Source organism: Acartia tonsa, chromosome 11 (assembly GCF_053477335.1).
Source record: "Acartia tonsa isolate MP-2025a chromosome 11, ASM5347733v1, whole genome shotgun sequence".
Taxonomy (NCBI): domain Eukaryota; kingdom Metazoa; phylum Arthropoda; class Copepoda; order Calanoida; family Acartiidae; genus Acartia; species Acartia tonsa.
In genome coordinates this window covers 32,992,925-33,007,919 of record NC_137270.1, presented here as the reverse complement: position 1 = coordinate 33,007,919, position 14,995 = coordinate 32,992,925, and the positions used below count along the sequence as shown (strand labels likewise).

The following is a 14,995-nucleotide window of genomic DNA, read 5'->3' as shown; positions in this document are numbered from 1 at the left end:
TTTTTAATTAATACATTTCTCTCTGAAAATAAGTTTGATTTAATGAATAAAAATGTAAAAATATATAATATAGGTACAATATCTATAAAAAAAAATTACATAAAAAGTTAAAAACAATCAATTAAATAAAATTACTAATATAACTGAGATAAATGGCAAGGATAAATGAAATCAATGTTAAGTTTATGTATTAATTACATCATTAAAGGCACAATGAATTTTGTATCGCAGCTACTCTTTAACTAGGGCCACGTCTGTCCCTTACAACTAATCAAAATTAAATGTAAATAACATCCTTGTTTATTTACGGATTTAAAATATTAGATTTAGAAATCAAGAAGGCAAATAGGTTCTCATATCGAAAAAATCAATAGGATTTAACATTACTGTCATTTTTCAAAAATAGGTTAGGAACTTGTAATTACTACGTTATTGATTTTTTTGATCTGATAAATAAAATTCTTTGTTACAATTATCGAACATGATGATTATAAAAATAAAATAAATGTTAATCAAATGAGTTTTATAATGAAATGAAAGCAACTAAATATCACAGCAAAAAAAGAGCCAGATCATCATGAGCAAACAAAATATTTTATCTGAAATTGATTTTTGTCCAGTCTAATTGTCATCTTCATCAGCGCCAGGCATTAGACTATACATAACATCCCCGGATTTAGGTGTTGGAGCACTGGGTGTAAATAAACTGCTTACATTTTCCAATCTAACACCTTTGGTTTCGGGCAGCTTCCATGCAAGCATGATTGTACATATGAGTGTAACAATGGCATATAATAGAAATGTTAAGGGTCTTCCTAGTGCAGCTACAAGGCTTAAAAATGTCATGGAGACAATAAGATTTGCCATCCAATTAACTGATGTTGCTAGAGCTTGAGCTTGTGCCCTACACCATGTGGGATGTAGTTCACTGTTAATAGCCCATGGCAAAGGTCCGAGCCCCGGTGCAAAAGCTGCTATGTAAACAGCTATTGACATAAGGACTAGGATTTCTCCCGCAAATGAATCTGTGTTAGCATAGAATGTATCAGAAATGTTATTGTCAATGTTTGAATGATTTGATGATGAATTTGTATTATTATCACCTAAAATTTGAAAGCTTACTGAAGTGCTTAATAGAGAAAATATAACTCCACATAAACTAAACAACAAAAGCTTTCTTCGTGTTAGTAGTTCTACAAGTTTGAGACCAACTATGGAAAATACAAAGTTTATACCAGCAAAAATACAGGAGAACCAGATTGACATCTCATCAGAGGCCCCAGTCATTTTAATAATAGAAGCTGCATAGTACATTATTGTGTTGATTCCAGCAAACTGTTGGCAAAATTGTAAAAGGCAACCTAGGGCAACAGATTTTCTAGCATGTCTATCACTCATAAAATTCATAATGAAATGTCTGAATGATAAATTCAAGTCTTGATTCTGAGCACTACTACTGCAAGCTATGCGTATGTCCTCCAGTTCATCTTGAATTTGGTGGTATGGAGATCTTATGGAGGCAAGAACGGTTTCAGCTTCACTATATTTACCTTTCTTTACCAAATATCTAGGACTTTCTGGCATGAAATAAAATCCAACTAACTGCAGTATAGCAGGTATTGTGGCCAAACCTAAAATTAGGGATAAGGTAAAATCAAATGAAGGCTTAAAAAATTATTTTTCAGATTAGGAGACAAAAATTATTCATTGATTCTAACCATAAAATTCAGAAAAGATTTATCTTTCAATAGCAACTTTGTTTAGACTGATGTAGAGTAAAACTACAATTAAGTAGTAGCTACGCTACAAAAAGCATTGTACAATATATAAAATACAAAATATTTATTTTAGCCTTCATAAAGTTTAAACTTATCCCAACCTAACATTAATCTCCATCCACTTGGGACATATAAAAATGCGCCACAGCATAAACCAGCCACCAGCTGACCGGCGGTAACCGCCACAATATTAACGGCCACCAGGACGCCCCTCAATTCCGCCGTGCTACATTCTCCTATGTATAACGGGACAACAGAACTTGCAAAGCCCACTCCAATACCCACAAATATTCGGCCTATTAGAAGAGTTATTTTGCCGGCGGCAACTGACATCAAGGTTGAGCCTAAGCCAAAAACTAGACTGGCAAGAAGGATTGTTGGCCGACGACCAATTCTATCAGCAATTTCACCTTAACAAAACATTTGTAATCAAAGATGATATGAAATATAATTTACCTAATTGGAATCTAGCACACGCAAATTCGATAGGTTCATGTTATATTCCAATTTACAAAAAAAAAGCATTACCAGATTTCAAACAATCTATCATCTCTAAAAAATACATGTAAAGGATAATTCATACAACTTTTCTTAATTTCTTATGAAATATAGGTTATTGTCCTTTTCTGAAGTATACACTAGGATAAACTTGTAATCCTATGATTACTGTGCTACTTGTTGAGAGATTAATAAAATAATGTTGTGTCAAAATGCAATTATCTTTACCTGATATTAGAGCAGTTATAAGTGCAGCAGCTATAGTGGCTGACACAATTAACTCATGCCAGGTGTCTGTCAAATGCATTTCTCGTCTTACCAACAAAAATGCTCCAGATACCACACCTATGCAGAAAATAAATCTATATAACTTTGATTAATTTTATTTGAGAAGAATTGGTATATCAGCCTCCCCCTTTTTATCCCAAATTAAGTTCACAACTGCAAACTTTGGCTGAAACTTAAGGGTAGTGAAAAAATTAAAAATAATCAAAACTCCTATTAATTTTAAAATAGGTAAATATTATATATTATAACTATTTAATTCCCCATTGTCTTCAGTTGTTTGAGTCAAATATTAATATCATTCTATTATGGCTAATCTTATTTCAGATATATCTTTCTGAAGACATACATAATGGTAATTGCTCTAGATTTAGAAAAGTACTAATTAAATTTGAAAGTGGTTAACATTACAATTCAAAATATTGTTACTATCAAAGTATTTTAAGTTTGTCAATTTAAAATAAAACTCTGAATAATTAAATATATATTAATCGTTGCCTTACACAAACCTGTATCGTAGCCAAACAGAAAACCGCCGAGAATCGCCAGACCGGTCAATAGAAAAAGTTTAGGTGGCGTTTTATCAACATTTTCTCGCATTCTACTCCCTCGTAAGGGAGAAAAATCACGGCTTGAGCTTAAATCTCCCATTTTATAACAACAAAATAATACTTTTAAGAGTAGTTTAACAGTTTACCATCTTTCTGACTTCGATTTAAATTTCATAATTTTAAATATTAAATAATAGAATTCCGTCACTACTCTCTCTCCTTCCTTCTGTTCATGTTTACTATTTTTCAAAATTGAACGCGGCATTTGCAGCATGAAGATCAGTTTTTTATATATTTTGCCCATTTCTTTTTAAAAAATATTTCTTCTTTTTAACCTTTTATAATATTTTCCTCATCTTTAAAATATTGTAGGGCTTTGGTTATTTTTGTATTGTCATTAATACAAATGTCCACACTTAAAAATATTATAGATTTAATTTCTTTTATTGGTCATAAATGAGAGAAAAAAATTAGGAATAACAAAAGTACTGAACTTTCTTATTATTTAAGGTATATATAGAGAACTTTATATTTATTTAAGTAGAAATACGATTTTAGAATTAAAGAGAAAAATCTTTTAAAAATGATTATTTGGTAAAAATATCTTTTTTTGTTACGAAAAAGTCTCTTTAAAACCGGGCACTAAACCTTTTTCTCCCAAAGTCACAAAATTTTCTCTGACATTTATTCCTTCATTATATATTTTCGAAATTTTCACGATTTAAGTTTGATTTATCATAGTAATAGGTAAAAATTTTATAGTTTAATATTAAATTTCTTACATTTTGAAATACATAAGTTGATCATTTTATCGTTTTTGACATTCAATGCATACCAACAGTCATTTCTAGCTTAAAACATGTCCATATAACCATCCAAATAATGGGTGATCCTCTTAGTTATTTAAGAGATCATACTGAACACAAATACATCTAGTTTGTTGAGATTTTTCCCTTTTTTTCCATCACAATACTAGTTTATCAAATACAACCTTTTTTATTAAATTCCAAATAGACATGTTTGGGGGGAAATGACACAGAAGAAAAAAGCCGTATCCACTTTTCTCCCCTCTAGCTCGATTTCTTGAACAAACAGCTTGGTACATCGGGTTTACTAGGGGGAAATTCCTTATGTGTTCCCGATGTGGACTTCGGGAAAGTGATTCCCTATGACGCACTCTCAGAAAGTGTCTCATGAATAATACTTATGTTAGCTGTGCGTATTTTTTACATATGTAATTAGCTGCGGGTATGTAAGCTGTCATGGGTTTTTTAGATCAGCTGATTTAACATAAGGAACAGTGTCGCCATACAATATGGTATTTTTGTGACCATCAAAACCAAAACAATGAATTACATTAAGCCCATATTTGGTTTGGCATCTAAATGTCGTCATTAAAAATACTTTAAATTTACTTGTCATTTCGATCATTAACTCAATAATAGAGAACGAAGCACAATGAATAACAATTACTTTTATGAAATTTTCGAGGAACAAGAATTTTTGGAGGATTTCGATATTCTTGAGAATTTTCAACCTGTAGATAGGTTAAGGCAGGTCAATGCTAGATTTGACCCGTTAGATCTTAGCGAAAAAGAATTTTATACGAGGTTTCGTTTTTCGAAACAATCTGTTGAAGACCGTCTTGTCCCTCTTCTTTACCCTGATGGAGTTCGAGCTGAAAATAACAGAGGACACCCCTTTGAACCTGAACAGGTTGTTTGTTCAGCCTTACATTTGTTGGGGGGCAACAGCTTCTTTAGAATCGAAGGGGTGTGTAATAGGTCCAGCAAGGCCACTGCACATCGTCATTTGACGGAGGTGGTGGATAAGCTCTGCAGATTGAAGGCGGCCACTGTCCACATGCCCAACCCTGCCATGATGAGGCGTAATATTGATGAAATTAGGGCAAAATATCACCTACCGAACGTAATAGGTAAAAATATTATTTTTTTCTTATACCAAGAAAATTTTTTAAAGGAATAATGTAAAGCTTCCCTCATAAGTTTAGACTAAAAGACATGTAAATTTATAAAAGTACCTACTTATAAATTTGCAAATACTTTATTTCTTTAAATGTTTGTATATATTCTTACAATTTAAAATCAATGGTGTGCACAGGATTTTGTAAAGGGGTATTGTCTTTCAAGTTGTATAAAAATGGAACTTGTAAGCATTTTCAACCCTTTTCTTTATTTCAATTAAATTAAGATGGGGAGGGGAGTCATTAACCTAATTATTGAAGACCATTTTTTATTAAAATTAAATTATTATCTATATAGCACAATACTTTATTAGATGTCAACAGCAAAGCATAAAAATTTCATAACAGCATAAAGTGTTGGTAATTAAAATTATTTATATGAAATATCATTCAATTATTCAGGAGGCTTGGATGGAATGTTTGTTCCCATGAACAATTTGCGTGGATGGCCAGAGGGACACGACGCAGCACTATATTATAATAGAAAGGGATTTAAGTCATTAAATACCCTGATTTTTGCTGGCTTTGACCGCAGGATCTATGACATAGTACCGAATGCGCCAGGATCTTTCCACGACAATACCGTTTACAATTTGTCAACGATGAAGCCCTACTTGGAAAGCAGAGTTCCAAGAATTCAAGTTCTAGGTAATAATTATTGGTACATAAACATTCTGGCCCTATATACTGTAAACAAGTGGCTACGCCCCTATAGGTTTTTATTGGAACTTAAAATGTTTTTATTTTATTTTGAATACCTATGTAATTTGAGAAATAATTTGTCTAATAAAGGAGAATCATAGCGGTTCAGTGGTTAGCAAGATCCTGTAGTACAGGCAGACCGACAAACAGACATCCTGTTACTTTATTATGAGGATTTAAGATAACTTTAAAATTTTTTTATAATATCCAAATTTTAAATTACATTATTCTTAGGATACTATTATTGGATTAGACATTCTTGCTTTAAAGGGTATAGGTAGCTAATATGGTTCTTGTAGAACCCATGTAGAAGCTTTAGCTTAATACAATAACATTGACCACTTACATTTTTGTAATCCCATAAGTTTTTTTATAGAAAAATTAATAGAATTACTTTTTAGCACCAATATTCTTGATCAAAAAATGGTGGTTAAGGAAGCGTTGTTTAAAAAATAATTTTCTTGATATAGGATGAAAATTAAAAATCGAGGTAATAGAGACTGTGCAGCAATAAACGGCTATTTAAAAGTGCAATTTATATTCAGTTTCCTTTATTAGGTATATAGGAGATAGATTTTTAATATTCTTACTTTGCTTATAGACTTCTTGCCCTAATAGATGATTTTTAAAACATAATTTTCTCGTTTTTGGGAGGAAAAATAAAAAAAAAATTTACTAGAACCTATAAACAATACAAATGTCTACAGATTTATGCTTAAATTATAAATTTTAGCATAACAGGAATATATTTGATAGAAAAAATCGAAACCAAAAAATTCTTAATTTTTTTGGTCTTCGATACAGAGTAAGCGATTCAAACCGCTTACGCGTTGTAAGCGGTTTCACATAAAAACATGTCTCTGATTCCGTCTGTGCTGGCCTGTGTAAACACACACACACACACATATACAGACAGCTGATTGCAGCCGGGCAGGTACCTGTAGTTGGTTCTACCACACACACACACATACAAATGTAAACAAAAATAAACATATGGCCGTCGTCAATATTCAGTTTTGTGTGATATTTTATCAAATTATCATTTAAAAACTTTTTGTTATTCAAAAGTTATTAATATTATTATACCTATTTATTCAAACCACATTATGATTAAATATTCATATGATTTTATTTCATTTCAACGAATGTTGCTACATCAATAAAAATTGTTTTCTGCCGGTGCAGTCTTGGATATTCTTTTTTTTAAAGATGCGCATCAAAATTTGAAGTAAAAGTAAAAGTACATTTAAAGATTTATTAGTAGGATTTATTTATTTTTATATTTTGGTATATAATAGATTTTGAGTTAGGTTGGAACAAAAAATAATTTATTTTCTACAAGTTAGCTACAAGTTCCTGTGCAGTGGCGTGCACAGGGAAATGCGCGAAGCTTGCCCGAAACTTATGATACCCCTCGATTAGAGGGGTTTTATGTCATTATTCAAGTAACAACCAAAACTTTTTTCAATTAGTAAATGTTTTTCAGGAACATAATTAAACCAAAATAAATTAGTGAGGGTTTTTGTTTGAAGCCTAAAATCTCAATAACTACTGCATGAACCGATTGGGTACTCCTGTGGATGGTTTTAGGCTATTTTATTTTCTTATTTAGGTCTTGGGATGGTTTTCAGCTCTTTTTATAGCTCCTCTCTAACCCTTTAAATACAGAGCCCTAGATGTTAGGGACGTAGCCCCACTAGTTAATTATAATACTTTAAACAATAATGCATGTTTCAGATTTTTATAAAATGGCAAGTAGTCATGAAAACATAAATTTTAAATTATGAAGAAAAAGGCAAGGAACTTAACAGGACAGGTAAATTATTGGTTTCATAGGGAAAGTGATTTCAACAATTTTAAATCTTGAAGCTAGGGACGCAGCATTCAGAAATAAAATGATGTAAAAAGTACATATACTTCTTGATTGAAATAAATAAAACTTAATATATATGTACACCTAAACTTTCTTCTCTCTCTGCACTTTGAACTTTTAAAATATAGATTCAAAGGCGGTTTCACTCAAAGCACTTGGTCTAGCATAGAATCCATCCCTCCCTTCTTTGATTTTAAATATATTGAAAAAAAGTAGAAGGAACTATAATCAGGAAGATTCGGCTGTGTTTATTTTTCTTTGGTTTAATATTTTAACATATTTAAATATTAAGGTTGAGTTTAAGATTGGAGTCGGCAAGAACCCGTGAAACGGTAATTTTTATTATTTTTTATCTTCCCCCACATCTATTTTATTCTGACGGGGGGAAGGTGGGAAACAAACGTATTAGTTATTTTTATGTAATCTAATGTGTTAAAAACGTGGATGACAACATCCATTAAAGCAATGCTCTGAAACAGTAGGACAAACGTACATGAACACATAAAGTGTGACAAAACTGAATAATCAGAATATAAATGTATAAGACATACCTACCTAACAAAAGTGTAGGTAATTTTTAAAACTTTTGAAATACAGGATAATTAAATCACTTAAAAATTTGTTGTAGAAAGCTAAACATCAATAATAAAATAATAAATGTACTGACATTCTGGTAACAATTGTGGAGTTGCTACGCTTCCTAAATCGTACCCAAGTACTACAGGAATCTCAATTCAAAGTTTAAAATTGATAGGACAATTACAACATGTCTACATTAACAATATGAGCTAACTGTTCCACGGTAAAAGCTAACATTACAGACGGACAGACTGACCCAAATTATAGAAAAACTTCGCTTTTAACAAGGGCTATGAACTATGGCACAAAGTGCTAATGTTATTTATATTCAGATATTAAAAAATTCCATTCATTGGAATACCTAATATTTTTCAGCTAATAATAAAATATACGATTTTTATTAGTTATTTAACGTATCGATTCCTATTTCCGCTGATAGTAAAATGAAAAAATTAAAGATTAATTGCAGTTTTGTTTTCCCTGGCCAACAAACCTGGTATTGGTATTGGGGGGGGGGGGGGGAGTTTTGAAACATTTGAGAAAATAGTGTGCTTAGGCTTTATCTTTGGACTGAGAGGATAGGTTATTAGAGATAAAATCATTCTTATATAAAGATTTTCCCTAAGTTTTAAGATATTTTGGATAGGGCTCCAACTTCAGGTGCGGCAGGCCTCCAGGTTAGAGTTAGACCGACTCAAAATGCAAAAAATTTTGGCGCACTATTCTAACTCATTTCTTTTATGATATTATGACTATTGAATATTGATACAAAAAAAGTGTCCTGGTAGCTTTTTTCAGCAATATGTCAATTTCGATTTTCATAAAAAAAGGAGGAGGGTCCCCCCTCGGGGAGAAATTTTTTTTTTTAATTTTGACTTTATATACCTACCTTCCTTAATTTGTTTGAAGAGTAGATAATGAATCAAAAAACGATTTTAAAAGATTTTGATCATATCAAGGGCTATCATTAAAAGACTTACAATTTTGGCCGTTTAAGCAAAATCAGCTAATTTTGACGGTTATTTGAGGATAACATTTGCTAGGGTCTGTCCAGAGTCTTCTTAGAGGCCTTCAGCACCTGAACCTGGAGGTCTATTGTAATTTTTTTTCAAATATGTTAATAACATCTAAAAAAAAGTAAGTGCTTTTGATTTTTTTAACTGTACAGAGACCACCTGAAGGCCTTCAGCACCTGAACCTGGAGGCCGATTGTAATTTTTTATTCAAATATGTAAATAATATCTATAAAGATGTTTATGTTGTCTTATAAGGGGGGGGGGGAAGATGTGGTGACTCATGCCACGACATACCAGCAATTTTATTTTGGGTGCTACTTCCTTAGTTTTTGAGATAATTGGCTAGGTATAATCTTTTTGGTTGTGTCACTAATTACCCCAAGTTTTGGTATCTTTAAAAAAGAACGGCGACAGGACCGTCGCTCCCACCATTTTCCGCAGCCGCAAAAAAAAATTTATTGCATTTCTCGCCAAATTAGGCAATTTGGAATCATTTGACACCATATAATTTTTTTTTTCAATTTCCCCTTACAATCAACCCTGCGGGTTGATTTTTTTCAAATTCTCGGTTATTTAGAATCAATTTAATTTGGAATCAATTAAGACCATGTTATTTTTTCAAAAAAATTTACCTTACAAGCAACCCTGCCCCCGTTAATTCAGTGCTTCACCTGCTGTGCTTTTAAAGTTATTGAACAAAATCTTTTTAGGTTGTTCAGTAAGAAATATTTGAATAAAAAAATGGCGTCGGGACCGTCCACCACTCCTGCCATTCAACGTCATTTTCCGCTGCTGCCAAAAAAAGAACAACATGGTGTTAAATGATTCCAAATCACTTAATTTGGCGAGAAACGCAATAAAAAAATTGAATGGCGGTCATATCATCGCTTTTTATGTTATCTTTTTTTTCTGACCCATGTTAAAGATTTGTTACAATATCTTTAAAAGCACAGGAGAAGTACTGAATTTAAGTTAAACATTTATAAAAAGGGAAAAATTTTTGAAAAAAATAACATGGTCTCAAATGATTCCAAATTGCCCAATAAGAATTTTTTTATATCATTAGGTATATAAGAAGTAGAATGATTTTATCTTTAATAACCTATCCTCTCAGTCCTAAGAAAAAGCATATGCTTCCCCCCCCCCTCTCCTTAATTATTAAAAACACTACGTAACTTTGATATTAAAATACATGACTTTAGTTTTTTTTCCGAAACCGCTCTAATCCAGCATACATTACAATTTTTCATTTTAATATCCATGGAAATTGTCTATATATTACATTATCTATATTTTTTCTGCTTCGTTTAAGATGTACCTATTAGGAGTTTGCCATGCATGGCAATTCAGCTGGATATTGGCAAAAAAACTAGGCATTAAAATCAGCACTAAATTAAATTGAAGTGATATTATGTCTTCTAAAGGCTGTTTAAAAAGTAAACGATCTGAAACGTTCGGTAAACGTTAATAAATATATTTTTTTTCGTAGGATGGAAGAAAAAGAGAAAAAGTTGTCATGTAGTCAACGGAACTTAACCAACAAAAGAGTTTCAGCACTGAAATTAGAACTATAAGGGAATGGAAGCGTAGACGCTGCTGCTGCATAAAAACATAATTTCTGCTGCATTTTTTTGTCTTTTCTTGCAAAATTTTGCCTCCCCACTTGGAGTTGGAATAATAAAACATATATTACCTAGTAGGTACAATTTAGCTTTTTTAAATCTTATTTATATTTATGTATTGTAATGCAGAATTTTAAAAAGAATGTACCTATTAATGCAACTGTTGCATCTAACCGCAAGTCCTAGCTTCTTGTTAAATTAAGATAAAAAAATGGTTTATTCCTTCCCCCCTAATTATAATTAAGATTGTTGTATACTCTTCAGCATTAATGAACAGATAAATTTATTGTGCATTTGAACTATGGGTGTCAATCCAAATAAAAAAATCTGCATTCCGGCCAATTTTCGGACCCAGAATCCAAATTTGCAATTCAATTTGTGGATTAGGATTGTTGATTTTTATGCCTTTTGTAGCACGTAAAAGGGGGGTGGGCGGATGTGCCACTTTTTGAAACCAAAAGTAAAACGCGCATGATCTCAGCCCATAAAATTTTTTTTGGAAAACCATATGGAACTGTGAAGAAACGGCATCGGAACCTCTGCTCCCTCCGAAAACTGCTGTTTCCCGCTAAATTAGACAGTTCTCAATCATCTGAGATAAACTTTTTTTTTGAATTTCCCTTATATTTTTACTTACATTTTTTTAAAATATTGACATGTTTGAAAGTGTCAAGGGAAATTTGTATAAAAAAAAATGTTTATCTCAGATGAATAAGAAATTGTCTAATATGGCGAGAAAAGGCAAAACATAATTTGGCGGTAAAGGGCGGTTTTCGGCAGTAGCGGCGGTTATGTTGCAGTCTCTTCACAGTTCCATATTGTTCTCCACCAAAATCAACTGCTTTGCCAAATTTTAGAGCTGTAACTCGTATATGTGCTGAAATCATGCACGTTTTACTTTTGGTTTCAAAAAGTGGCACATCCACCCCCCCCCCTTTTTTATACATATAAAATTTTAAGTAAATAAATGTTTTATTTATGTTAAAAGTCAACGTTTTTTGTATTTTATTTTCATAGTAGCTTTTCATGCTTATTCTAGGTTATGTTAGGTTAAGTATGGGTTAGAAAATGGCCAAAGTGGGAGCTAGAAATAGAAGAAAAGCTACTAAGAAAATTCTAAAAAGCGCTACTGTAGATTCTTTCCCATGCCGGGTAAATTTATTCCTTTTTTTATTTATGAAAAGACCTTTAAAAATATTGCTAGAATCCGCAAACCAAAAATCTGCAATTTGCAAAAAGACAAGAATCCGCAATCCCTGGATTAATCCACTTTTTTGATTGATTTCTGTAAGAGTCCGAATCCGACCCAAAAATTCGGCAGATTGACACCACTAATTTGGCAGATTGACACCACTAATTTGGCAGATTGACACCACTAATTTAAACACACAAGTTCACATTTTGAATTGTTTAAAGATATACATTTCTATTAATTTAGTCTTAAAAGTAAAACAGTGACTAGCAAGTTGATATTAAAAATCGATTTTTTAGCATTTTCCTCTGTTGAAATTTAAACATACCTAGCCATACTGAAAAATTGATTTTCCACGAGTAATGAAATAAAATCTTAAAAAAAACTGATAATTATAATTTTAACATTTTAATATCCACGGAAAGTAGTAGGTATATATTGTGATGCAATAAATATTCTTCTTCTTTTAATTATTGAATTAGTCACACTATGCCTGTTAATGTTTGTTAGTTCATCTGAATTTTTAAGATTTGCTTGGTTTGATGCTATCATCCTTATATGATCATTTAACGTTTTGATTTATGTTTTGTTATCCAAACTGTAATTTAATAAATAAATACAAAATAATGACCTTTTTTTAGTAGCAAACTACACTAATAAATGTCTGTCCGTTAGAAATCGAATGAGAGAAACATAGTTTTCTCTGTATCGCTTTAAAATACTTTTTGTCAACATTTTGGAGCATAATTAATGATAAACCTGGCACTCAGATTAGCTTGTTTATTTTAGCAATTTCATATTATATAGGATTCCCCGTTGTCTTTTTGGTTTGATTTAAAAAAATTTTTGTGAAAAATAGTATCAAAAAAAATTTCCCGGATGTAAGGTAGCATTATCTTCTACCTATAATTTTTTTTTTCTCGCATTTTTGGCCCGATTTACACATTTCTCTGAAAAATTGTATTAAAGGGGTGGTTTCACAAAATGCATTTGAACTTAATTTAGTGAACCGCATATTTTTTCCTGGTTAATTTGTAAAACTGCAATTATATGGCACATAATTGAAAGAATTTAAATTTTCTACCACGTAGTTTTTAAAATATCAAGACTACGTAGTAGAAAATTGAAATTCTTTCAAATATATGCCATATAAATATAGTTTAACCCATTAACTAGCAAAAAATTTGCAGTTCACTAAATTAATTTCAAATGCATTTCGTGTAACTACCCCTTTCGATTTCTCGTTGTGAAGGGATTTGTGTGTCAATAAATTCTTTTTTTAGTAGCGAAGCTACTCTATAATTCCAAATGTCTGTCCGTCAGACACGGACAGTGGGTAACGTGATTTTCTCAGCTCCTATTTAAGATAGACAGCTGAAATTTTTAGTTAAGATTTTTTTTTGATATATGCCCTCTAATCTATGCATTGTTTTGTCCATCTGACTGTTATTTGGGATGCTATCTCGATTCCTAGATTTTTAAGATTTTCTCATCTCTTTCCAGATAGAGGGCTGAAACTTTCGGGGAGGAATTAATTATACAGTAATACATTCTACATGTTTTCGCCAAGTTTTATCAAGATTTGTCTATTTATTGGGGTGATAGATCGATTCCTAGATTTCAGTTTTTTTGTGATTTTCTCGATTCCTGTTCAGGATTGAAGGCTGAAATCATCAGGGATTGAATATGCTCATATGATATTCTACATATTTCCATTAAGTTTCATTAAGATTTTCTATTAATTACAATGCTTGATCGATTCCTAGATTTATACATATGTTTTCGTGATTTTAAAGGTTTCATGATTTCCCTATTTTATCAAATTTAATTTTTATTGTATGAGAATGCTCTTTAGTAAATGTTTTCCTGATATCCATTCATATCTTTTGAGCTTCGCTACTTATGGATGTTGTCATACTTGTCTACTTCTATTAACCAGTTTTGTCCAGTTTAAAAAAAAAACTGTTACTGTTTTAAAGCTTTGCTACTCATGGATGTTGTTATCTTTATGTGTTAGTACTAGGGTTTGCAATTCAGACCCCGGATCTAGAATCCGCCCAATTTTGGATTCCAAATCTGGAATCCGTTTTTTAATAGCGGATTCCGGATTCTTATTTGGTAGGCTAAAATTAGCGTCTTGAGTTTTTTCTTTCAACTCCTCCTCTTTGAAGGCAAAGATTTTCATCATTATATATAATATCTTTTAAAATCTGGTTCGATTCTCTGAAGTGAATTATAGAGAACAACAAGAACATTGATTTTTAGGACATATGTAGCAATTAATTTTTAATTTATTTTTTTAAATCCTAAAATTTCTAAAATTGTCAAAACGATCCTGGAACACCAGAGTGTCCGCATTTTATCATTTTATGTTCGCTCATCCGTATACTATTACCTACACCCTAGAGGCCCTTGTTGGCACTTGAAAGTTTTTTTTCGAATTGTTAATTTTTTGTAGGGTTGATTTCTCTTGGGAGGGTGATAGTATACTCCCCTAAAATAGCTTTCTAAGTCCATTTGGTTTAGTGGTTAGCGAGATCCGTGAGTACACAGAAAAACTTACATCCTGTTACTTTCATAAAGAATAGTTTCAGTATAGGAACTTTTCTGTCTCATACCTCCAAGGAATAAGGTATGGCCAACAAGCGAAATAAATCCAAAATGGTATTTTGGGGGCAGAGAAAAGGTCATAGCTACAATGTGTTGCCCCCCAATGACAGCTGATATTCATGAATGGTGATTTTAAAAAAATTGAATTCATTGTTGGTTTAAGCTGCATACCTTCCCTTCCGTCTATGGTTGAAGGCTTTATTTCAGAGCAATTGAAAGGTCTGAATGATATTAAATGTGATATGATGCAGGAGTTCTTTATCACTGCATTTTTAGTAGCGAAGCTACTCTATAATTCACTTTAT

The 14,995-nt window shown here is 31.8% G+C and overlaps 2 protein-coding genes across 2 annotated transcripts in view; both read right to left on the bottom strand.

Annotated features, from left to right (window-relative positions):
* Dus3 (Dihydrouridine synthase 3) overlaps positions 1-14,995 on the bottom strand; it is a 118,055-nt gene that overhangs the window by 25,229 nt on the left and 77,831 nt on the right. The window lies entirely within an intron of this gene.
* LOC145331089 (proton myo-inositol cotransporter-like) lies at positions 22-3,389 on the bottom strand. Its single transcript, XM_080175716.1, has 4 exons — positions 3,071-3,389; positions 2,505-2,621; positions 1,880-2,188; positions 22-1,631 (listed from the first exon to the last, which is right to left on the bottom strand). Exons 1-4 carry the CDS (start codon positions 3,210-3,212, stop codon positions 622-624), a joined length of 1,578 nt encoding a protein of 525 aa, XP_080031842.1. The 5' UTR covers positions 3,213-3,389; the 3' UTR covers positions 22-621.

What these genes read in the sequence shown, in the direction of transcription:
- LOC145331089 (XM_080175716.1), bottom strand. Translation starts at nt 3,212, where the DNA reads ATGGGAGATTTAAGCTCAAGCCGTGATTTTTCTCCCTTACGAGGGAGT. An exon ending in TCTGTTTGGCTACGATACAG is followed by an intron (nt 2,622 to 3,070) that starts GTTTGTGTAAGG and finishes TTTTCTGCATAG; the next exon opens with GTGTGGTATCTGGAGCATTT. An exon ending in TGGATGGAGATTAATGTTAG is followed by an intron (nt 1,632 to 1,879) that starts GTTGGGATAAGT and finishes CCCTAATTTTAG; the next exon opens with GTTTGGCCACAATACCTGCT.